General features: G+C 37.5%; 1 protein-coding gene across 2 annotated transcripts in view; it reads left to right on the forward strand.

The window, feature by feature from the left end:
• The window catches only part of PRKCE (protein kinase C epsilon), a 308889-nt gene that overhangs the window by 147971 nt on the left and 134510 nt on the right, over positions 1 to 26408 (forward strand). For both annotated transcript variants that reach the window (XM_032216245.1, XM_032216246.1), the window contains exon 2: positions 7885 to 7948. In XM_032216245.1, the coding sequence (XP_032072136.1) occupies positions 7885 to 7948 (64 nt within the window). The remainder of the gene's footprint in view (positions 1 to 7884; positions 7949 to 26408) is intronic.

A 26408-nucleotide genomic window follows, 5' to 3' on the forward strand; every position in this document is an offset into this window, starting at 1 on the left:
CAAAATGCATTAAGCCAAACCCCAAACTATATTATGCCTAGGAGCTTGTACAGGCCTAATAATCATAGCTACTAAAGGGACTTGAGTGTCAAAATTGATTGTCCATTATGGATCACATAATGTGAGCTGTTGTAGCATTCTTTTGATTTGAAAAACCCCATCTTTGTTGAACATTTTTATTGAGTATGAAGGATGTTGACACATGTTGACATGAATGGTACCCGTCACTCTGTGTGTTTACGAGTTTCATGCTGGCCTAGCAAATCTGCTTCTGTACTTCCCAATATGTCTTATAAAGTTTATCTTCCTCATGCATGCGGGAAGCATATGTGGATATGCTTTGAATGATTTATTTTCTCTCTGAGATATGCTTTTAAATACCTGCTTTGCTTAAAACATATTTCTGTACTGTAGAGGCTTTTCAAATTCTGCTAGGGATCCTTTGGTGGCAAAGATTTTTGCTGAATGAACAAGAAATGGAAGAAAGTTTAACTGGGAAATTAGATTCCAAATCCTTCAAAGTACTTTAGTTAAAACCCAGACAGAAAAAAAGGCTATTTTACATTTTTGTCAGTGTTTGTTTATGACATAAAGTGTGGTGGAGGGGAGATAGATAGGCTTCAGTGTAAATTCACTGGATGATTTGCAAATTATATCCAAAGATTTTGGAATTGTAATTATGTAGCAATGGCAATAGTAAAATCCAAAGAAACTTGGATATAGATAGCTTGGTCTATGCAGCTCATTTCTGTATATGTTCAATAATGTATCAGGCATGACATTTGGTGTCAGGCAGAACTTTTTCCTTCTAATCATGTATAAAAGCTGCAAGTTACCTCATTCCTAGTATGTAAGTGGTTGGCATTGAAACCCTCCACTGAAGCCTTCCTGAGGAGTCTCTGCTAGAACCAGTCCTGTCTGCATTGTGCCCTGCTTAAATGCTGAAGATACAGCTGAATGCAACCGGACTTGGCATGAGCCTAATTATATCCAGTCATTTAATTTACATAATGACTCAGCCAACCTTCATAATGTAAAGCATTCATTTCTTGGCCTTCAACAGGGAATATATCTTTACTCTTTCTTTACTGCCCCAGGGATGAGTCAAACTCTTTATCTGCACTCCCTCCCCCCCCATGTTGAGCTATGTGTCCATGAGTTATGAACAGACTGCTACAGAGTGAAGCTCCAGAAGAATCTAAGGGCTCTTTAAGAATGCTGGATGCTATTTCGGATGGCATAATTTAGAAGTTCCAGTTCAAGGCATGACATGTAGGGCCCTCCTTTTTGTACCCCTGAATTCTAGTGACTTGCAAGATTACCTGAATCATTGTGGCTGCTCTCCTGGTATACTATTGGATGGAAGGTGGATAAGATGCCTTGTCTTCAGAAGTTATATTACCTTTTTCTGCTTTGTTTCATTGGCAATTAGTGGTTTTGCATTTGAGGGTTATAAACCTTTTTCTTTTTTCATAGTTTCTGCTGAAAACTGAGGAATTCGTGCCATCTTGGATCTCCATATCTCAGTCTCTACACCATGATCATTACATTAGACCCATTTGATATATTCATATTCTAATTCATATTCATATTCATATTCATATTCATATCATATTCATATTCATATTCATATTCATATATATATATAATGTTGTATTTGTGCTGAATAAATAAATAAAGGGAGACTAGTATAGATCTATTTCAAGCTATTTAGCTCTCATCAGCTAGCCATACCCTTACTGGGATTGGAACCTGATTGGAACCTGTTATTATCAGCACAATACAACACAAATGTAACAAAGGCAACAGTAAAAATATTGGGTTTCTGTCTGGATGGTCTCTTATGACGAGCCATATTTGGCCATACCAGGGTTGTGACACAATACACACACACACGCACATGCACACAGACATGATGGCGAATCTATGGCACATGTGCCTGAAGTGGCACATGGAGCCATGTCACTTGGCACATGTGGTGTCACCCATTCCTCTTCCGTGTTTCTGGTGCACATGTGCATGTGAAGACCAGCTGGCCTTCTACACACGGCAGTGCCGGAACTGGAAGAGCTGATATTCCATTTTCCAGCATGAGCATCCCCGCCTGCCCGCTGATTGTTACACATGCGTGGGCACAGGTAACCGGAAGACCAGCTGGCTGGCGCACATGCATGCACTGGAAACCAGAAGTTCATTTTCTGATGTGTGCATGACACCCCCACCCCCCAGGCAGTTCCTCTTCCAGTTTCATCTGAGACACGTACACCATCTTTGGTATATATAGTACTCCTTAACAACCCTCACCCTTGATCATACAATCTGGTCAAAAGCAGAAACCTACCTTTAATAATGGAAAGCTGCACTTCCCATCCCCTCTAGGTGAGGTATGTCACTGCCAGATTAGACTGAATGACAATATGCTATTAAAATATTTGCAACCCATCATAGAAGTAGAACAAATCAGGGAATCCAAGGACAATATTGGAGACTTTAGGGGTCTGTGTATATTGCATTCCAACTACAATTAGATATTCTAGAAGAAAAAATCATTATCTCTTTTCATTCTGATACAACCTCCTTTGACCAATTCTATCTGTTTTTATTATATAACTGCTTATATAACTGTTAATAATTGGTTCTTCCTTGACCAACCATGACTTAACAGTAAATGTCATGTGTTCAAGAACAAATGAATATCACTTTAGATAATGTAAAAATAGTCCCCTTCTCATACTGTACAAGATGTGCTATCTCTTAAAACAGGGTTCCCCAACCTCCCAGTCCATGGACCAACACCAGTCTATGGCATGCCAGAAATTGGTCCACACAAACAAATGAAGCCCCATCTGTGGGTTGCAGGCAGCACATGAAACCACACCTCCTCCAGTCCATGAAAAAAAGCATGAAAATGGTCTCTGGTGCCCAAAAGATTGTGGAGGGAACAGTCTTAAAAGACATAAACAATTATAATAGACTAACAAAAGGCAGGCCTTGAGAGGAAGAAGAAATTAATTGCCTCTTTATCCAAATATTTAGTTCTGTTCTGGTAATTTACAACACTCAGTGCTTTGAATCCTTCACCCTCTGCTTCTAATTCCTGTCTTCGTTTATTAATTCATATGCTGGATCAGACTAAGAAACCAATGCTTATCAGTCTAAAAATAAATTTGATTAGAGCAGGTATAGAGACATAATCTTGCAGTTCTAAATTTCCTCCTCTTTCACTTTATCTTCATGTGAATTAGTGGGGGATTTGTCTAATGTGTTTTCTCAAGTTGGTTTCTTGGAATGGATTTAAGCTGCAACTGTGATCATTGCCTTGATTACAGTTCTTTCCATTGTCCTTCAAGGCCATTCTCTATGCTCTCTACATCACTGTTTTAGGTTGCTATATATACAGGTGTACTGTGGATTTGAACTGGATTATAACTGAGAACATCCTGACGGAGGAGAGGCAGGTTTTGGACAAGGTTGTTCTCTTCTTTATTGCATTCTAAAAACTAAAGGAGAAGTAGTGTCTCCACTACCAACAGAGGGTGACGAAAGCCTTTAGCCAGCAAGCAGCTGGCAAAACACCTTTTTTTCCTGGCTGAAAGATTATGCAAAGCCAATGTTCAGTACCAGTTTAGAAAGAACTGATACACTTATAAATTTCTCACTTGTCAACATAAATTTTGGGCTGAATTGTGGTCGTAAATCAAGGACTACCTGTATTTCTATTTTTTACTGATTTTTCAAACTTGTTTGCATTTGAGTATTTTATTTCTATTTGCAATGTGCCTATGTTGATCAATGAATGTGATAATCTATTCATTCCTTCATTTTAGCTTCCATGGCTTTGTTTTCCATTTGCTTCTGGTTGGGGAACCTTAGAGTTAGTCGATCACACTAGCTTTAAAAATGTCTGTTCCTGATATAAAACTGCAGCAATAATAGTAAGAAATATTTTTTTTGAGACATGGCTGCACCTTGCGGGAACCATATATTGATGGCAATAAGCACACATCTTGTGTTAAACACCTGGAAAATAACCATAACATATGTAATAAATCAAATGTCTCCCATGTCCCCTCAAAATCTCCAAGGCCAGCGAAAGAAAAGATTTTGAAACTAACAACTGTGTGTCAACACAAGGCATCTAAAGATCATTTAAAGATACGTTTTCCTTAGTTTCTCCTTGTCTATGTTGTTTCCAAGATATTTTTACAGTGTGCCTTTTTCATTCCAACATCTATCAAGTATAGGTATAAAGCAATATAGTAATGTGTACTTACATATATTACCCTCTTGTGCAATATTTGGTGGAAATTATCTGTCCTTAAATCTAACAAGGTTTAGCACTTGTAGAAGCAAACAATATTTGATAGTCCATCAGGGACTATCCATAATATCTTATTTGTAGAAATGTGACAATGCTTGCATAATACAATACAATAGCAGAGTTGGAAGGGACCTTGGAGGTTTTCTAGTCCAACCTCCTGGCTAGGCAGGAAACCCTATACCGTTTCAGACAAATGGCTATCCAACATCTTCTTAAAGATTTCCAGTGTTGGGGCATTCACAACTTCTGGAGGCAAGCTGTTCCACTGATTAATTGTTCTGTCAGGAATTTCTCCTCAGTTCTAAGTTGCTTCTCTCCTTGATTAGTTTCCACCCATTGCTTCTTGCTCTACCCTCAGTTGCCTTGGAAAATAGTTGACCCCCTCTTCTTTGCGGCAACCCTGAGATATTGGAACACTGCTATCATGTCTCCCCTAGTCCTTCTTTCTATTAAACTAGACATACCCAGTTCCTGCAAAACCGTTCTTTATGTTTTAGTCTCCAGTCCCCCTAATCATCTTTGTTGCTCTTCTCTGCACTCTTTCTAGAGTCTCCACATCTTTTCTACATCATGGCGACCAAAACTGAATGCAGTATTCCAAGTGTGGCCTTACCAAGGCATTATAAGTGGTATTAACACTTCACGTGATCTTGATTCTATCCCTCTGTTTATGCAGCCTAGAACTGTGTTTGGCTTTTTGGGCAGCTGCTGCACACTGCTGGCTCATATTTAAATGATTGACCACTAGGACTCCAAGATCCTTTTCACAGTTACTACTGTTGAACAAGGTACCACCTATACTGTACCTGTGCATTTCGTTGTTGCCTAAATGTAGAACCTTATTTTTCACCATTGAATTTCATTTTATTAGATAGTGCCCTGTTGTGGCCCAGCAGGAGCCGTTGGAGCTGCCACCAGACTCCGACAATGAGGGGCCCTCTGAGTCGGCTCTGGAGGATATGAGGACCTTGGACAGGGTTCCGACTCCGAGCAGGGTGCAGAGAGGCTGGTTGGCCACCAGTGGGGAGGAGACAAGGGAGAGTGAGCCGGAGGCCAGTAGTGAGTTGTTCCTGGATGCACACCATCGAAGAGCTACTAGGCATCAGGAACAATTAAGCAATTACAGGAGGTAATTGCACTCAGCTGATGGTCATTAGGCATCTACTATAAAAAGGCTACTTGTGCACACACCCTCTTTGCAGAAGTCAACACAGGATTGAATGTCGGAGGACAATACTGTGAGCTTGGCAGGCTGGATTGCTGCCAAGCCTTATCTGTGTTTATTGCTGCCTGAGTTTGTCTGAGTTGCTGCCAAGGTCCTTATCTGTTTATTATGCTTGGCTTTCAGCCACCGAGGTGTTGGTGTCTTGCTATTAAAGTACATTCCAGTTAAGCTTGTCTTGGCATTCGTTACTGGACGGAGGAGGGGGTCAGAACAGTGCCCAATGTTCAAGTTTGTCAAGATCCTTCTGTATATTTAGCCTATCTTCTGGAGTGTTGGCTATTCCTGCCAGCTTGGTGTCATCTGCAAATTTGATGAGTTCCCCATTTATTCCCTCATCCAAATCATTGATGAAGATGTTGAAGAGTACTGGGCCCAAAACAGAGCCTTGGGGTACTCCACTGCATACTTCCCTCCATGAAAATACAGTTCCATTGAGGACTACACGTTGAGTGCGGTTGGTCAGCCAGTTACAAATCCATCTGGTGGTGATGCTGTCTAACCCACATTCTTCTACTTTATCTAGTAGTAGGTTATCGTCTACCTTATCAAATGCCTTACTGAAGTCCAAGTAAACTATATCGACGACATTCCTCTGGTCCACTAATTTTGTCACATTATCAAAGAATGCAATAAGATTAGTCTGGCATGATCTGTTTTTGACAAACCCATGTTGGCTTTTGGCTATTACTTTATTTGCTTCTAGGTGTTCGCTAATTCGTTGCTTGATTATCTTTTCCAGAATCTTTCCTGGTATTGAGGTCAGGCTGTAGTTTCCTGGATCTGTTTTTTTCCCTTTTTTGAAGATGGGAACCACATCAGCTCTTTTCCAGTCCTCTGATAGTTCCCCGGTGCTCCAGGATCTCTGAAAGATATAGTTCAGTGGTTCTGAGATCTCGTCTGCCAGTTCCTTCAGAACCCTGGGGTGTAATCCATCCGGTCCTGGTGATTTGAACTCGTCTAGGGTAGACAGGTGCTCACTTATCATTTTCTTCCCTATTTCAACTTGTGTTCCTAAACTGATTTTTGTGGTGCTGTTTTTGATAGGTTGGACTGTTTTATCCCTTTGTGTAAAGATAGATGCAAAACATGAGTTAAATAGTTCTGCTTTCTCCCTATTGTTTGTCACCTTCTTGCCACTTTTTCCCAGCAATGGACCAATTGTTTCCTTAACTTTTTTCTTGTTTTTAACATGTTGAAATAAGCTTTTTTTGTTTTTTTTACTTTTGTGGCAAGCCTTTCTTCTGTGAGCCTTAGCTTTCCTCACTTCATCTTTACATGCTCGGACTATTTGCTGATATTCTGCCTTAGTTATGTTCCCCCCCTTCTTTTTATACTTATCTTTTTGTCTTTCAATTTGTCAGAGAGTTCTTTATGCAGCCATACTTGTTTCTTTTGGGAGCTGTTATTTTTCTTCTTCATTGGTATTGTGCTAGACTGGGCTTTTATAATCTCATTTTTCAAAATTTCCCAAGCTTCTTGAGTTGTTTTCCCCTTGAGGATTCTCATCCATGGAATTTTTCCCAAGCTCTCTTTAAGTTTATTGAAATTAGCTCTCTTAAAGTCCAAGACTCTAGTTTGACTTTGTTCTACTACTTGTGTTTGCATAATGTTGAATTCCAATATTGCATGGTCACTTGCCCCCAGGGTTCTTGTGGCTTCAACCATTCTATCATTTCCTCTCTGCTAGTGAGAATTAAGTCCAATATGGCTGATCCCCTTGTTCCCTTCTCTACTTTTTGGGAAACAAAGTTGTCTGCTAGGTTTGTTAGGAACCTGTTGGATCTTCCACTTGGTGCAGAGTTTGTTTCCCAGTTATAAGTTTTTATAATCTCTTTTATAAACAGTTCCAATAGAAAAAGTTGAACCCATTTTGCGTTTATCAAAAAAAAAATTGGACAGATCTCTGAGAACCACTCTGAAACAGACAAAGTTATGAAGATTTTGACATCTATTGTTTTCATTATTTTAACATTATAGTCGGCATTATTTAAATTTGGGTTTTAATTTGCATTGTCTTCTCTAAAGTTCTGGAACAGGTAAAGCTATACACTGAAGTAATTGAAGTATTATCCTTACTTATTTTCTAAATAAGTAAAGGGTCGTATGAGATCCAAATCCAGAAATGTAGCTAAATATTTACAGTAAATCTTTTTATTTAATCTAAGGTTGGTTTTAATATTTCAATGGCATCTATTTTTTTTCCCCCTCCAATTCCTTTAAGCCAATGCCTGCCTAGAGTGCATTAAAAATCTTGTAAGAATTCTCAGGAAAACAACACACCCTATGAAAAGAACACAGTGGAATTCTAATAATAAATATTTGCTTCCTTCTCCTGCAGATTGATTTGGAGCCAGAAGGAAGAGTGTACGTCATCATAGATCTTTCGGGCTCTTCAGGTGAAGGTAAGACTGCTAGATTTTATTGTATTCACAGAGCTCTTTATCTGAGCATCCAGATTTCTGTGTGACTGGGGCACAGGAAGCTAAGCCAATCAAGGACTCCCATATGTGGGCATACATACTGTACATTCTAAGAAGAAAGCTCCCAGATGTTTGTGGAGGATTTCAGTCATCCAGGTCACTGCTGTCCAGAAGATGCTTCCTTTCCAAAGGCATCTGGACTTATTCTGAAGAAGCTTCTTGGAAGGGAAGCGAAATGTCTTCAAGCAAAACAAGAAAGTCCAGTTTCCTTTTGAAAGAAAGCACCCGTGGGACAAAATTCTGGATGGTTGACAGATGGGCAAAAAAAGGAGAAAGAGCATCCACCCATCCACCAAAGCAAAAACATGGTGTTATATATTTAATTATATCTACCCTGTTTTCCCAAAAATAAGACCTCCTCCGGATAATAAGCCCAATCAGGCTTTTAAGTGCATGCCCTAAAATAAGCCCTTCCCCAAAAATAAGCCCTGCCTGAAAATATTGCAACACAGCAGCAGCCATGAGATGACCACCCTTGCCTTGTCCTGCACTTCAAAAATAATAAGACCTCCCCGAAAATAAGTTCGTGCTTATTTCGAGGGTCAAAAGAAATAAGCCCCTGTCTTATTTTGGGGAAAACATAGTATATTTAATTATAATACACATGTGTGTGTGTGTGTAGGTGAATGGTCAATGGCTAATGGATTTTATATTCCATCATTTGCCCACTTTCTTGCAAATAAACTTGTTTTTTTAAGCTGCTTCTGCATAATCAAAAACAGTCTAGATTTTAAAAGTCCATTGGATTGTATTCTTTCTTAATAATCTCCAGAAGAGTTTTGAACTGCTGGGATATATTTATTAAATAGCTAAGAGTGTTTTGATTTCAAATGTTGATGTAAGCATTTTTTTTTGTCCTTTACTCAGTCACTGAGTAGAAATGCCTGTGTATTTTGTAAACAGCCTGTTTTCTAGATTGGTATTATTTACATCCACATAGGCATCACTAGGAGGGGAAAGGGTAAGATATATTTTCTTGGCTTTTTAAAGTGGAACAACAATGTTTTGATTATGGTGGAACTTTTACTCACAAGTATTAATCAGTATGTAGACTTGTTGGCCTATCTTCTGATCCATCCTGTTATTAGGCAAATGAAGCAGTAGACCCCTTTAAGCAGCCAGTATTGATGACAAACAAAAAAAACAATTTGTAAACTAAATTATTATTGTTATTATTGTATATTTATTGCAGAAATTAAAAAGGTAGTCATGGGATTTTCTGCCCTTGTGCCAAAATAACACACTCGGACTTAACTTCACTTGAGAGGTGTGGAAAACACCATTTGTGCCTTGACTTGGCTTCGAACATTGAAAAGTCTTGGAGTAAACATACACACATTTGCACCTCTTTTTATTCCTGTCTTGCTTGTGAGTCTTCCCAGAGCCTTCTTTCTGGCAATCCACCGAGAGAAACAAAGTGCTGGATTAAATGGACTTTTGGCCTTACAGTCTTCCTGTAAGGAAGAATGAGAAGACCCAAACAGGAAGCCTATCCCAACTCATGCAAACTCCTTCCCTAGCCATTTTAGAGAAGAGGGAAAGAAAGATTTAAAACTGGGATATATAATTTTCCAGGAGACAAGGAGTAGCTGCCTTTCCTCTTTTCCTTCTATTTTTAAGTTCTATTGTTCCTCTACAGTAAGTGTTTCTATAGTTGCAATGAGCAGCCTCCAGGGATATAGTATTATTCTAGTATGCTTGTTGGAACAGTGCTTTCTCATCGCCCCTTCTCCTTTCCTACAGTCTGTTTTGTGTGTTGTATGTCCCTCTGTCTGTGTAACCGAACACATATATTTATAGTCAAATTTTCATGAAAAGAATCCCAAAGCAATAATAGTATCATATAGTAATCTTAAAGCACAATATGAAATAATTTTAACCAGGACACTCACTTCAATTAAAAAATAATTAACTTTGTACCAGATTATGAAGGTTAAGCCAGAAATCAGAATTATGGAACACATTAAAAGACACATGAGCATGAAGTCACTCATGTATTTAACTGATGCTGAAAATTAACCAGGCTCAGTGCAATTGTGACCAGATTGAGAAGGACTATTTGCTTGTGGCACCTATTGTATATCCAAAACCCTTCTAAAATTGTATTCCATCATAATCTAGTATCATTAAGACAAATAAAATGGGCAAATATAGCAACCTTCAAGGTCAGTGGAAGAGCAGTGAAATTTAAGAAGAGTTTTTACAGTATCCTTTCCCTGCCATGCCCAAGCCACACCCACCAAGCCACACCCACAGAACCAGCTAGCAACATTTTTTGAATCCCACCACTGATCTGACCCATAAAAAGGATGTTGTACTCTGAATAGAACCTGGAGGGTTTAAAAAAAAACACAAATGAATCAAGAGGATTTGATTTAACTAATCTGGTTGTTGTTATTTCAGCATTTTAACCCCCTTAATATAAAAAATACCTAGATGAGCAGAATATTGTTTCTTTACTATTAACTTCACACTTTGTAAGTTGTTCAGTAGGAGACATTTCTATTCATTTTTTTAACTGGAAATCTATCTTTGCGCAAGCAACAAATTCATGATTTTTACAGAGCCTCTCTGCAATTCTGAACATTTAAAAATAGCATGTTTTGCATTTGGAAAGACATTGATGCCTTTCTATTTTTGCTTGTAGTGAGTGATACAGGCACAGCAAGTACTCACAAGAGCGAAACTTTTTTTCCCAAACCAATGCTGCAATTTTCAGAATTTTAGCAAGGCCTTATGGATTAGAAGTAGTAGCCACCTTTCGATGAACTTCCCAATTTGCCTAATGAGCATCTAATTTTAAAATTCACAAGTAGCTTTTTGGGAATTATTGTAACAGGTTGCTTATGATATCTTTGAATTTTTATACTGGAGGTTAAAATACATGTTGCCAAAACAGCAGAGTAATAATCTGCAGTACATACTATGTCTTTTACTTGCCAAAAGGTTTAGCTTCTGCTTTTATCAAGCTGATAGGCCAAAGATCAGATGATTCAAATTAATGAAGGGAGCTGTCCAGTGGTGGGATTCAATTTTTTTTTACTACCGTTCTGTAGGTGTGGCTTTGTGGGCATAGTATGGCTTTGTGGGTGTGGCTTTGTGGGCATGGCAGGGGAAGGATACTGCAAATCCCTATTCCCTCCCCACTCCTGGGAGAAAGTTACTGAAAAATCCCCATTCCCTGCCCACCCCATAACCTGCTTTCCAGCTCTGTTCTCCTGTTCAGGGCAACAAAAGAAGATCAGCTGGGAGGCAATGGGGGGCGGGGCTAGCCTATTTGCCAGTTCTCCAAACTACTAAAAATTTCTGCTACTGGTTCTCCAGAACCTGTCAGAACTGGCTGAATACCACCTCTGGAGCTGTCCAATAGGAGCACTTTTGCTTCAGCAACTGGTAGACTTCAACTAAGTAATACAGCAGTATTGCAGTCCCATGGCTTTCTTTGGTCACTCGAGTGCTTCTTTCTCATATTTGCAATGATGAAGTTTCTAATGTATTAACAAACAGGAATTATCTCATTGATAGTGATTGTTCTGGTGGCGTCAAAAGAGCAATCAGCATTCCTCAAGGCCTTTTGTACAAGCATTACAGACAATGATAGAATATCCTCCTTCCTTCATTTGGGGTATATAAAGGATGCTAGAAGAGAAGAGGTGGCACCTGACATTAGATCTGATCTGCACAAAGTGTGATCTATCAACCATGTATTTCATCCTATCATTTGCTTGATCACCACATTAGCGTTCACTTTTCACGAAGACAGAAAAATCCCAAATGCTTATTTATCTCTGCCCCCATCTTTTTATCCTTCTTGAGGGCAATGAAGGCCTGCATGTTCATGCAAGCACTGGGCTGCGATGGAAGTGAGCCCAGAAAATGTAGAGTTGAGGAGATGTTGTGGTACATTGGTGGGAAGAATGATGTACTGCATATTGTGGCTTTGTATTTCATTTTTTAAAGAACTGTTGCTGTGAACCACTTACAATTATCATGGCACCACAAGGAGCCATGTACATTTTCTAAATAATTGAATTTCTAAATAATTGAATTGTAATTGGCACTAACAATATAATGTTCCTGGATCAATTTTGCTTAATCATTTTTATTCTTATAATGATTTAACCTGCCTTACATGAGTTTGGTCTTTTAATTTTAATGTATATATACTATTTTTATAATTTGAAGTAAAAAGAGTTTTATATGTCTTATACATCTGCTATGAGATCTAGTTGTATGAAGAATAGTATAGAATTATTTTAATCAAATGCAATTAAATAACATAATCTATTTTTTTTAAAAAATACCATCTTTATTACATTTTCTCATCTTCATTATTTTTTGGTACAAACCTAATATTGAATCTGGGCGGATCAGAATGGATTCAGAGAGATTTTAACTAGTACATAATTCAGTGCTCTTGGGAAAATCTCTGTAAACATCTGTTTCTAATTTGTATTAAAAAAAGAATTATAGGAGTCTGGTTTTCAGGCTGAACAAAAAAGGACTTTAGTGTTATAAGTACGATTAATATTGTAAGTTTCTTTTTGAAACATCATATAAAGTGTTTTGTTGACCTCTGTCCTCCATTGATCAAGATTATAAGTGATAGTTATAGCAGCTCTGAAAGAAATTCTAACCTTCCACGCAGATGTATATCCTTTGTTCTAACCATCCAACTTTCCTACAATGGTACTTCTGTTAAGAAGGAAAAAAGCAACAGAAATAGTTTCAACTCATTCATATCCGTAGTAGCACTGTTGTCATTCTGTCTTGGTTTGAGTGTTTTTGTGGGCAAGCTTCTTGATTCTTGAGGTGTTTTTCTCGGTCTGTGTGCCTCCTGAGGACATTGATTTGAGCTTGTGTGACCTTAATAATCATCAGTTTTGATTATCTTTGAATCAGCAGTTTGGAGAAGAAAGTACTTCTCCATTTGCTTCTCTTGTGAGGAAGACAATAGTTTTAACTGTTATTTCTTCTTCCTTAGCTCACTCTAATGGGTTGGAAATTGTTCCAAGAACACATTGATTTTCTGTAGTAAGCTCTTTAGTAAGCATTATTTTTCAAATGAAAGGTATTGGGGGGGGGGGGGCTTTTTTTTGCATCTTAGTATCCTGAGATTGCAGATCTCTTTAGGCTGCTCAGGGCAGGTCATGTTATGAATGCTGCTCTTCCCTAGAAGACACCTGTAGAGCCCAGAATACTCTTTACTGGGGGTGCCCATTCTAAAGGTAGTATGGCTTTGGTATGAAAACTTAAATCTGAACTTTCTCTTCTTTGTATGTATATATAGTGTAATCCCATTGTGCTCTGATATGCAACCCACATCTGTCATTCTATGACCAATTGAATTAAAATAAAGTAACATTTATTCTGTTAGCTTCTCATCTCTCACCAAACTTGCCATTTCCTTAAATTCTTCAATTTAAACAGTCAACTACAGTAGCTCTCATATATGTAGGAGAGAAAAACTGGCTAAGCCAAGGGAGTAGTCAAATATGGACTTAGTCTGGAATCCCTACATGGGTGCCAGAGGACATAGTCTCACACCACCCCTTGAATCCCATTTAACCTTATCTAGTCTCATTCAGGTGCAAACCATTAGTCTGAAAAGATTCCTGTGTATAAAATTATGCAATAGATCAGCTAATTCAATTCTTCGTATGTGGACCTAGTTGTTTGGGCCTGACAATATGGGTTCTCAATCCCATAATGGAGCTTCCCATAACAACCCAGAAAAGCAAAACAAAACAGAACAGTATAAAGATGGCTTGTAAAATAAAGCCAAAGATAAAGCAAATGTTTTTTTCCCAAAGTCTTTATTTCACCATAGAACCAATCATGATAGGTCACAGGCCTATTTTTCAGAGCAGGCTGTTTACAGTTTCCTGCTGCCATCAGGAAGGTGAATTTCATATTGTTCTTAACAAATACTGTCCAGTTGGTGGTAAGATTTCTTGAAGGATTGTTCTAACAATGATGGGGTGAGACAGATCATTAAAGCGCTCTGAGTTTTAGTCACTGAATAGACATAAAGTGATAACCAGCATTTGAATTGGAATCAGAAATCAGCTAGCATCTGTGAAAGAGTTGTAGAAGTTGAAGGTTTATATTTGTAAAAGCTGAGATTTGTTAAAAAAATGATTGAAGACCGTGGCAACATGGTCCTTGAAAATTCAGTAGAATACATTAGGGACATTTATTAAGAAGGGCTACCCTTTGAATATATAATGTTTGTGTCTCAAAAACATCTTCAAGAACTGAAGAAAATTCCAGGGACATCTGTCTCCTTGATTGGCAGACATCATAAATTTGCTTTCTGACAGTATCTGGTTTAATAAAACAGGACAGTCACCAAAGTTAGCAATAGCAATAGCAGTTAGACTTATATACCGCTTCATAGGGCTTTCAGCCCTCTCTAAGCGGTTTACAGAGTCAGCATATTGCCCCACAACAATCCAGGCCCTCATTTTACCCACCTCGGAAGGATGGAAGGCTGAGTCAACCCTGAGCCGGTGAGATTTGAACTGCAGAACTGCAGTCAGCTGAAGTAGCCTGCAGTGCTGCATTTAACCACTGCGTCACCTTGGCTCTTAAGTTCAATTGCTAATTGCTTCTGTAGCCTTTCTCAACCCTTTAGGCTTACATTAATATACAGTTACGCATGACAATAATGAGTCTTGAAAACATCTATCATTAAAATAAGCATTTCTTGGCTCAGATCTAATGAAAGGTCTGGTTCAAATTCAGTATTTGTCATCAATTTGTCATCTTTCTAAACTTTTTTCAGGAAGCAAATGAATTATTGTCTCCCTTAATTCTTTAGAGTATATGTGCCCATGGCTAGAATAACTAGGAAATCTGGCTAAGAACTTTGTTCATAAGTATTTATTCCAATGAATGGAGTTTTACCTACCTATTTCTGGAAAAATGCTCTTGACTATAGCCAAGCAATTCCTCTTGTTTGGGAGACCATGACCATTTTTCCTGTCTACAGTCACTTGAAAAACTAGATAATAGTTTTTATCTTGCATCCTCTTCTTCCTCTGTATCCATGTTTCTGAGAATAAGATACCTTCTCATTAAATGCTGGAAGATAAGGCAATGGATTATATTTGTCTTGTTACATGTGCTTAATTGAAAGTACCAGTTTGAATTTCAGCACACAAGTGGGAAGGATAGTCTCAATAAAATATAGTTCAGAGATGTAGGTGGGATAGCTGTGTCACCAGCACACTGAAATCTTACAGCTTCCTTGCTTTCACTGAACCATTGCATAGCATCTCTACAGGATGTCCAATATCCAGAAAGTATCACAACAATTGTTGTTTGTCATGTCAACTATTACGGAGGACCCTCTTAAGAATTCGTATGAATATAAAGTCATTTATAATAGATATTGTGCATTCCTAAAATGCATTTCCTTTACCCAAAGCACCTTCTGCCTACTCTTTTTCCCACCATGCATTTAGCATAATTATTACATTTTGTGAAATGAATAAAAGGTTTCCCACTTCAGATACCACGCAGGTTACATCTAAGTATTGAACAACAGCCTAAAAATTCTGGCAGTGCTCCTTTTTGTACATAATGAAAACAGTAAACACCAAATGTGAAAGCACATTGTAATTTTAATATGTAGAGCAAATTAAATGGACCTTGCTTTAGATCCCATGTTTAAAATGGGAAAGGAAACTTTTGGGTAATCAAACCCAGTATTGGTAGGGTGATATTCTGCAATATATGTGTTTGAATGCATTCCAGGTTTTTGAAACATTTCCATCACTTCAGCATGATGGCTTCCAACCCTCAAGATCATGTACATACATCTGTTCACATCAAAATGGCTATTGTTCATATAGTTTAGCCACTTGTTTTTTCTCTAATTCTAGATTCCTGGAAAGTGCTCCCTAACAGAGGGAAGTGATCTATTTGTTGACATTCTAAAATACCCATTAAAAAAAAAAAAAAGACTTTTTGTTGTGGGTAGTTTCAGTTGCTGTAACTTTAAAAAAAAATTCTGTTATCAGTCTAAACCTCTAATCTAAACTGCTGTGAGAATGCAAACTTTAAACTCTTATGTCATGGAATGCCCAAAAAATACATTCCAACAGAATTTAGAAAAACAAGTAATTCCTAGGTAAAGTTTAGAAAATTTATCCCAGTACTGATTGGTTTTCCCAGCACTCAGGGGAAAATGTTTTCTGCTCATAGTTTCCTAGAGATGAAAATACTAAGAATGTGACTTGGGATCTTAGGTATGAAAAGCAGGGATACCACTGATCACTAGGATCATTGTAAAAACTGTTTTATTCAGGATATATGGCCTTTCCAGGTCTCTGATTAACAACAGGATATTTTAAAAAGCATACCTTTTTAATAAAACTGACAATATCTCTTGCTTCATATTAGGCAGTCAATTATTGTGGTCAGAAGCCAGTGCTATTTACTGGCAGTAAATAATATTATTCACACTCTGACTGCTGATAATGAATAATGGGAATGATCTAGACAGAGCAGTGTTTCGTAATCTTGGCCACTGTAAGATGTCTGGACTTCAACTCTCAGAATTCCTCAGACAACATGGGGAATTCTGGCAGTTGAAGTCCATGCATCTTAAAGAGATCAAGGTTGAGAAACATTGTTCTAGAAAGTTTATTGAGAAATATCATTCTAGACCTTGGGGAACTAATTGAATTCTAGATACCTGGGTTAGCTGCTGCAGTTGCTAAGAGACTTTTTAAGGAAATATGGTAAGTACTAAAGGGTAGAATAATAATATCTAATCTAAATCTACTTTTGTCTGATTCCTACTCAGAGTGCTTCAGTAAATGTTACCTACAGCCTGTGTGCCTTCTTTTTCAAACTGAGAAACCATCTGTTTCCCTTGCCTACAGTTTCTAAGTTTAAGGCTCTGCTAATTGCTCCCCCCCCACAAATCCATCCTGCAAAGCCTGTGGAGATTGGCTGATATTATACAGAATACAGGATGTTAACAGTAATTCTTTAATTTAAACAGGAATTAAAATGGGTTTTTTTTTTTTTTTCCTATTAATTTTTCCTTTTTTGGTCACATTTATTTTTTTAATCATTTGAATATATATATAGGTTTTATTTTTTTCACGTATAATCACTATATTTTATGTTAGTGGTTGCACATGTACATGCACGCACACAGAGATTTCACCATTAAATTTTTTTTTAAAGTACTGTTTCTGTTAGCTCATCCAAACTTTATTTTTATTAGAAGAAATGAAAGCTGTTCAGAAAAGAAAACTTTGAAATGTTCCTTCCATGAGGTACGGTAGTCTTGATGTTAACAGAAATAATGGACACTTTCACATGGTAGATTTCAGTGTTCACTCCAATTCGCTTAAAAATTAGTTTAAATATGACCATCAGTTGTCTTCTATTCTGCTTACTTTGAAATGTTAAGAGAAAATAGGGACCACTGTTAACGTGTCAACAAATTGAGTTGGAAAGTTTACACTATTCTGTGAGATACAACAGTCACTGGATTAGTTGATGTTAGAAAAATAATGCTTTCTCGGGAAACAGAGAAGGTGTAGGCCAGGTTACCAGGTTACCTTGATTGCACTTGTGCCATGTGCAATATTCCCTGCTATATGTAAGGACAGTGTCAGTGAGTTTTGGCACATTTGGGCCAGTATGCCAGAAGTGCAACAAAAACTCAGCTTTACTCTAATTATAACCATCTATTCTATGCAAACTAATATCTCTAGTTTGAAAAATACTTTGCAAGCTGAAATATTGTTGTCTATATCTTGCCGACTAAAATGTACCTGCAATGTATTGCCATAAACTGGAGATGTCTTATAATAACAACAAGAGCGGCTGTTTAGGTAAGCTGTTCATATTTGAAATGAAAATTACCAAAAAAGGAGAATATTTGTAACTCAGGATTGAAATGAGGAGTCCTTGGTGCTCTCTGAGCTTGGTTGCTAACACTGATGTTAGCATTAGTGCAGAGGTGTCAAATTCACGTCATCATGATGGCATCATATAACATATCAGGACTTTCCCCTCTTTGCTAAACTGGGCATGGGCATGGCCAGTGTGTGACACATCCAACCTATGGGCAAGAGTTTGACAGCCCTGTACCAGTATTATTACTGATGACACTACCTAGTTTGGGTAATGAAACATCTGCAAGAAAGCTCAGAGAACATCAAGAATTCCTGGAATAAAAACTATTATATTAGGCCAGCATTTCTGAATCTGGGATTCTGGGAGTTAAAGCTCACACATCTTAAAGTTGAGAAATGTTGTAGTAGACTAATAACTGGGTAGAAGCTGAGATTTCTTTTGGAAACTTAGAGTACTAATTTTCTAACTGTACATTGCCAGCAGTTATATACAGTATTTTCTTCTTGTGTGTGAGAGTAATAATCTCTAAGAATCTATACCAGAACAAGACCCTAGCATAGGACTATGATGTATGAATTTTCTGAATCTGTTCTGCCTTCATGTATTTATTCATAGTCATTTAGCCAATACCTCCTTCTCCCCCTTCCACTGCAACCTTAATTAATCACAAATTCCTGGATCATAGATGAGATGCTAAATCTTTCAGGGGATGGAGAGGAAAGAGTTAAAGCTTACTTCAGCTCAGGGGCTGGAGTCAAGGAAAGGCCTGAGTTCTTGCCAATAAGAATGCAAACTGCCAACAAGCTCTGTTCAGCTATAAGTAATGCAGAAAATAGCCAGCTTTCTCAGGTTCAAATAAACCAGGGCAGAGCAAAAAATGAAGAACCAACACTGGCTCCTCAGATGAAGTGAAATAATGAAATCAATGAAATCTGGAGTCAACTTCGGACTAGCTAAGTCATCCAGTGACAGTACTTGTAAGTTTCAGAGAGTTGTTAAACTATGTTTGGGAACACTATTGCTCTGAAACGAACTTATCTGCTAAATAAACAGATAGGAGAGAAAGACAGCACTCTTGCACTTTTAAGGGTTATGTAGATGGATAAAAGCTTTGTCATCTGTAGTGTTTCTTGTTCCTTTGGGACAAATTGTTGATAATAAAACTTCATTGGCTGCTACTTTTCTCAGAACTGAAATCTTGCAATGTTGCATAATAAGTAGGGAACAAGACTAAAATGTTTAACAGAAATATTTGGAATAATTTAGGAGCAATAATTTGCTTATTGTAATGCAGCTATACTTGAATTTGGTTTCTTTTAATCATGAGTGGGTTTCTTGCATGTTTCTTTGGACAATTGCATTATCATAGGTTTTCTTTGTTCTTTGCTAACTCTAGTGGAGGAGTAAATCTTGAGGTCCTCAAGTGTTTGGGTAACACTATTGTTGGCTACTGAGAGTCAAAACAACTGGAAACACAACATTTCGTCGTTTGTCCTATTACTTGAAAACAGGGTGAATCTCAAGAAAGAGATTATGGTCTGGCAGGGAACTGTCATTGTTTGCAAAATTTGGGAAAAGTCAGTTCAGGTCTTCAGTTTTTTAAAATTGTTTTTAAAATAATAGAAAAATAAAGCAGATGAAACAGAACAAAGGTATTTATATTATAAAAATTACATATCAAGTATTTAAAAATAAGTAAAAAGAAAAAAGATGAAGTATGTATTGTTACCATAGTAAGTAGTTACAATTCTATATGTAATTATCTAATGCAAACATTATGTAAGCATGTTTGTGTTTCAAATACACTTACATAACTTTATAATTTAATATCATTAACTTTAAATACAGGACTTCAGTTTAATAATGAAAAATAAGGCTCTGTGCCTTATACACCTTAGCAATATTGCAGCAAATCACAGTCTGTTTGTATTTTGGTTTTTCCTTGTGCCCCTTTATCATGGAACTAAAAAAATGACTTCCTACTTCCTTCAATGACTATCAGACCTAGAATAGGAAACGAACTGCACCGGAAGACTAAAACTCTATTGAGATATGCTATATTAATAGCATCTTCCAAGCCCGATTGTGCTTTTTCTCCCTTTCTTTTAGACTGAGTTAGGGAGGAGTCAGCCTTAAACTCTTAATCCTGTCTCCTTTTCTAGAATTTATGGAATGCATCAGTCATTTTTTGTTTACCAATGAATTATGAATATTTACTTCTTTTTGGATTTCTAATGGTTACGATCTCTTTGCAGCAGGAATTCTTTTTTGGGGAGTGGGGACTGAGGTTGGCTTTGCTTTCTGTTTGTGGATGGAGAACTATTAAGTGCAGTGCAGTGTTATACGTTTAATGAGTAGTAGGACAGCCGGTGTGAGTTTGATGCCCTAAGAAGTTGCTGCTTTATACTGAAGCAGACATCGATTTGGCTAGCCAAGTGTAGTCTGGAGTTCAACTTCAAGAGGGTGACTCAAAGAAAACAAAAGTGCCCTTGAATTGAGCTAACGTTCTGGTGATAGCATGGGCACAATCATGTAGTTTTCTTGGCAGCAGCTTGTCAATTGTTTGCCAATGTCTTTTTATGGGGTGTTCTTCTTAGTCTTACAACCTATTATGAATTATGTAATCATCGCCATGTTTGGGCACAGAAGCCATTGTGGATATGCAACACTCCTTCCTGCAATTGGCATTGAATATTTCAGTGATTAATCAGACTTGATCTCGAGGGTTTAAAATTAGTTATGATTGTATCCATCTTTGAGTGAAGCCTGTTTCTGACACTATATTCCCTCAAGTTGCTCCCCATTGATGTAGAAGAGCCTTTTCCATCCTAGTCCCTCAATAATGTTTGGATAATTCCTGGAAATTTGAAAAAGTAGATCAAATTAGTCTAAGCTTTATAGTATTACATCAAAATCTATGTGCCTCAATATATGGTATCCTTCCCTAAAACGTCTCATGATTCCTTTACACAATGATTCCTTCCTTCCTTCCTTTTCCCCTTCCTTCCTCCATCCATCCATCCATCATCCATCCATCTTTCCATTCCTTCCTCCTCTTTCCTTCCTTTCTTTTGCTGTTTCAGGTTTTTTTTTTTTTAGAATTTATAAAATTCCAGTGTCATCCATACTCATGAGACTTCATACATATTTTGCATATAATCTCTAAATTCCAAAATTAAGGCCAAGGGATCATTGCCATGGAAATGTAATATGGAAGACATTAAGAGGACATGGAGCACATCTTCACAGATCAAGTGCTGCACACTACATGGGACAAAAGAGGGAAGTATTTTTTAACAATTTGAACAGGGCAACATTAGAGCCATGCTCGATGGCAGTTAAGCCCAAAACAAATGTGCAAGTGATGTGTGACATTCAAACACCAGGTCCCATTGGCATTCCTTTCTAACACATAATATGTTGAAAATGTATATGATGAGGATAATATCTTCCAAATATCTAATAAATTACCAAAATAATAATTGATCAGTTCCTTACTCTTTTTATTTGCCTGCTTAAAACAATTCAATAGTGAATTTTATTTTCCCACATAGAGGCCCTGAAACAGGACAGTGGCGACTTTGTAATTGGATCTACTGCAATCTTTGGCCTATGGATATAGTCATTCTTCTAAATTAATGTACATTTTTCTTCATTTATTGCTCTCCTTTGTGCAAAAGGTAACATTAAATTCTATGAATCCTCATCCTAACTGTTTCATTATCTGTTTTACTCTCCTGTTGTAAATGCAAATAAATGTGGACTGGCTTCACGCAACAAATAACCTTTTAAATTATTTATACATTAACATAATGTTCACACAAATTCAAAATATTGATTACCTGCATTATAATTAGACTTTTAAAAGTGGGTTTTTAAAAGATAGAGGGATGGGTAACCTGCAGTCTATTTTGAGCTGTACCTCCTTTCCTGTATCCATCTGATCAGTGTAATTCACAGCAGAAAGTCGATGGCTGCCTTCCCACTTCAATTAGCGCTGTGAAATTTTATGTGCTTTAGGTGAAGAACTTTTTATCTGCTCTGTTTGTATGATAAAAACAGGGGGGGGGAACCCACACCCTCCAGTAATTATTAGAATAGGTGAATATACACATGTATATGTATGTATGTATGTATGTATGTATGTATATGTATACATACATACAATACATACATACATACATACATACTACATACATACATACATACATACATATACCTATAGGTAAAGGTAAACATTTTCCCTATCCAGGGGAGATTTCTGTTTCTTAGCCAAGGGAGTCAGCATTGTCTGAAGACACTTCCGTGGTCATGTGGCTAGCATGACTATAAGCCAAGATGCATGGAATGCTGCTACTTCTCATCAAAGTGGTACCTGTTTATCTACTCACATTTGCATGCTTTCGAACTGCTTGGTGGGCAGGAGCTGTGGAAAGTAACAGAAGCTCACCCTGTCATGTAGCGATCGGGTCTTGAACCTACTGTAGGCTGTTGACTTTCCAGTTGACAACCTCAGCATCTTTAACTGCTGAGCCATTACTCCCCTCTCACACCTATAGATATAATTGCACAAAGGTAGCTTTCTTTTGCTATCAGACAAGAAGAACAACTTATTTTTTCAGTTCCTTTTTATTGGTGCTGGATAATACCAGCTCCAAGACAAAATCATATTGGCATTCTATTGTTCCTTCTAAGTAATCTTTACCCTAAAATGGTTTTGACAAGGACCAACTCAGCTTTGCATTAGAACACTATTGGTTGTTGTTGCTGTTAAAAATCTATAATTCCACTTCAGAAACTGATAAGGCAAAAAAAAAAACCCTTCAAAGTATTAGGATGCTATAATATAAAGTAGCAGCCTTGTAAACTCTGCTTGCAATATTCTAAAGGAGTAGAGATGGGAGGCAGGAGAATTGCAGTGGCAACAAGAATAAGAGATTAATGTTGGAAAGATCATTCATTCCACAGGAAGGACAGCTTGCCAAGAATGGGATTCAAGAAACGGAGCTTCCGCAGACAAGAAAATTGTCTGGAGGGTCCTTTCCAAGGTTTCCACCACCCATATCCATCCTAGGAGGCTCACTTCCAACTCCTTCCTGCTCCCCCTCTTATTAGACATCCAGTCTTCTGTGCCCTTATTCATAACTTCAGTTCCTTTTCAATATGTCTAGATAGTTTATGTGGCTCCTTTAAATTTTGTAAATCTTAAAAGAATTCCTCTGAGGATACTGTCCCCTTCCTCTTGGTCTTTCATTGACCATTGTGTTAGTAGATACCAGCTGAATTGACTTCTAGGAAAAATAGGGAAGAAACAGCATTCTTCACTGCATTGCCAGTCCTCTCAAGGCCTGACTTCATAATATAAAAAATGGCATGCAATAAAAAGGGAGATAAGACAAAAATGAATATATGTAGCTTTTTTTAAGGCTGGAGTAATATACACATGGCTACAGAAACTGAGTATCATGGAGTTTACATTTTATAAAAATATCATGCACAGGGGGTTGCTACTGGTATTAATGCCGGTTCAGTCCATGTGCATGCACATTTGCAAATAGGTCTGCGCATGCAGAAAATGTTTAAAAATGAAAAACAAATTACATTTGTGCAAGGAAAATTGTTCTGCGCATGTGCAGAACCGAAAATCAAGATGGTGCCTCCATAAGAGTTTGGGGGCATGGCAGGCCTTGGTCACTGCCGGTTCCAGCCACCTAGGCTATCAAACCACTACCAGTTCAGCTGAACTGGTCCGAGCTGGTAGGAAACCACCACTGACCATAGCCTTGTGTTACTTGCCCTTATATTCTTGCTTCTTCTTCCAAGCTCCAGACACTTGTATATAGATAACTTTAACCTTCAAATGCTCATGTGTGATAGAAGCCTGAATGGCAAAACAGAGATTTCAGTTATCGGCATAGATATAATCAAGCCATGCATCCAAAGCAGAGCATTTATAAATTTGCCAAGTGTCCCTAGTAGTGTTTAAGCACCCTTTTGCAATATGCAGTCTAATAATTTTGAGATAACTTTGAAAGGCTGGAAAGATTGCTGAGTTAGCAAGGTAAGTTAGCTAAACATTCAAAACATTATGACTTTGTGGTGAATATTTATAATTGTTACACTCTTACTGAGTTACCTGATCAACTTTTAAGTTTGAGGGAAACTGTGGCTGCATCCAATCAAGAAAAGCAAATCTAAAAGAAGTAATCATCTCTTGTCCTCTTTGCAAATTATTCATTAAGGATAGAGTGGTTGTATTTATTATGGGATTGATTAACTGTCTTAATGGGTTTACGTCATTTAAAAAAACAATCCTAGAACCAGGCACAATATTGCTCCAAGTAATTTTCCAGGCCTTTGTCACTGCAGGGTTTGGTAGCCATGCTTACAATGCAGGGGTGAGTGTGATTTTCACCCTTTGTTGCTGTTCTGGCAGGATCTTAAAGAGCTGGCAATAGGCAGTAGAGTATTTGCCCCAGGCATGGAAAGCTGGCTCTGTATATCAGCTGTCAGTGATGTCAGTGTAGTTTGTATCGCATGGGTTCCAACATATATTAACAGAGCCTATTCTATGAATTGCAAAGTATTCCATTTGGAATATTTCTGTAATTTTTCTTGACAGCAGAAAAGCAAGCTAATTTTGCCTCTTAGTAAAATACAGAAAAGAAAAGCCCACAATCAAAGTTTGCATTTGAAAATATTGGGAGTGACTGCAATATCTGGGATAGCATCTGAAAAGACACAAGTGGAATGATTTCGATTCCATGGAGATAGTTCACAAAGATAAAGGGCTGCTTTCTTAATAATGCCTGCATAAATATCAAGGGCTTGATGGCATGGAAACTGGCAAGAGAAACTAAGCAGTTAATCCCATGGATCTGATGGCTGGGATTTTCAGAGTTAAGCCCTCAATGGCTTTTGATTTCCCCATTCCTCTCAGAACCCAGCTCCCTTTAATTTCTTTTGAAAACTACAAACTGATGTTTTGTCTCAAATCTGAGCTGTTGAAATGGGCTGAAAAGAAATATAATAAGAACTGTGGTAGATTTGTATTTTAGGTTTTATCAGGACAATAAAGTCACAATGTGTAAGTCATCTACTGAAAATGACATAGATAGGAAAAATCAAATGAGTGTAAATATGTTTTTTAGGTTATACATTATGTTCCTTGGAAAATAACACTGCAGGATGTACGGTAATAGAGTTATATCCTGTCCTTTCTCCAACAGTTCAGGGTGACTAGGGTGAATCTCCTATGTATGGGATGGAATAGAATAGAATAGAATAACTGAGTTGGAAGGGACCTTGGAGGTCTTCTAGTCCAATGCCCTGGTTAGGCAGGAAACCCTACACCACTTCAGACAAATGGTTAGCCAATCTATTCTTTAAAACTTCCAGTGTTGGACCATTCACAATTTCTAGTGGCAAGTTGTTCCACTGATTAATTGTTCTAACTGTAAGGAAGTTTCTCCTTAGTTCTTAGGTTGCTTCTCTCCTTGATTAATTTCCACCCATTGCTTTTTCTCCTATCCTCAGGTGCTTTGGATAATAGTTTGGCCCCCGCTTCTTTGTGGCAGCCCCTGAGATATTGGATCACGTCTCCCCTAATCCTTCTTTTCATAAAACTAGACATACCCAGTTCCAGCAACCGTTCTTTATATGTTTTATCCTCGAGTCCCCTAATCATCTTTCTTGCTCTTCTCTCCACTCTTTTTAGTAGAGTGACTGGGGAGTGATGACCAAAACCACCAATATGTTTCCATGGTTGATTGTGGACATAGGTTTTAACACTTGTAATCCAAAATGTGTATTATGTTTCGTGCTTTTAACAAGCGCATTTAGGAGAAAAGTTTTTGTTAACTACAAACTAGTTAAACCTGAAATTATCTCATTTGTGTCAATTTACATCAATAGCTTCTATTTATACCATTTGCATAATATTATAATTAACTTTTACATCATTTCTACATAATTATACAAGTGATGTAAGTGTGTATTACTGATGAAAATTACAAATGATTTAGTAGATGACTTTTTAATATAATTTTTTACAATTTATGTAATTGTGCACTAGACATACACTGATTAAAATATCAAAGCATAATCACACAAATAATATAAATTGGCAAAAACAGGTTATTTCCGTTATCTGGAAACAATGGTTTTCTATATTGATTGGGGATAAAATCTGAAAAAGGTGTATTCTTTGCATCCAATCTCTCCTGAATGGAGTTATAAAGAATTGGTCTTCCTATAAGAATATTCAGAAAAAATGAATCGAAACCATTCAATTGAAGAAGATCACTTTATGTAAATGCTGTATAGCATGTTGCATTGAAATATGCTTTAGAGCACAGAAGAGTGCATTCATAGCACAGTTCTTAGAAGCAGCTGCATCAAAAGGACACAGCTACTTTAAAAAATAGCTGACAGATATTATATCTATCCCACACTAAGCCAAAGCAAAATGTGTGTGTGTGTGCACGTACACACACAC

The sequence above is a fragment of the Thamnophis elegans genome, chromosome 4, assembly GCF_009769535.1.
Source record: "Thamnophis elegans isolate rThaEle1 chromosome 4, rThaEle1.pri, whole genome shotgun sequence".
Classification (NCBI taxonomy): domain Eukaryota; kingdom Metazoa; phylum Chordata; class Lepidosauria; order Squamata; family Colubridae; genus Thamnophis; species Thamnophis elegans.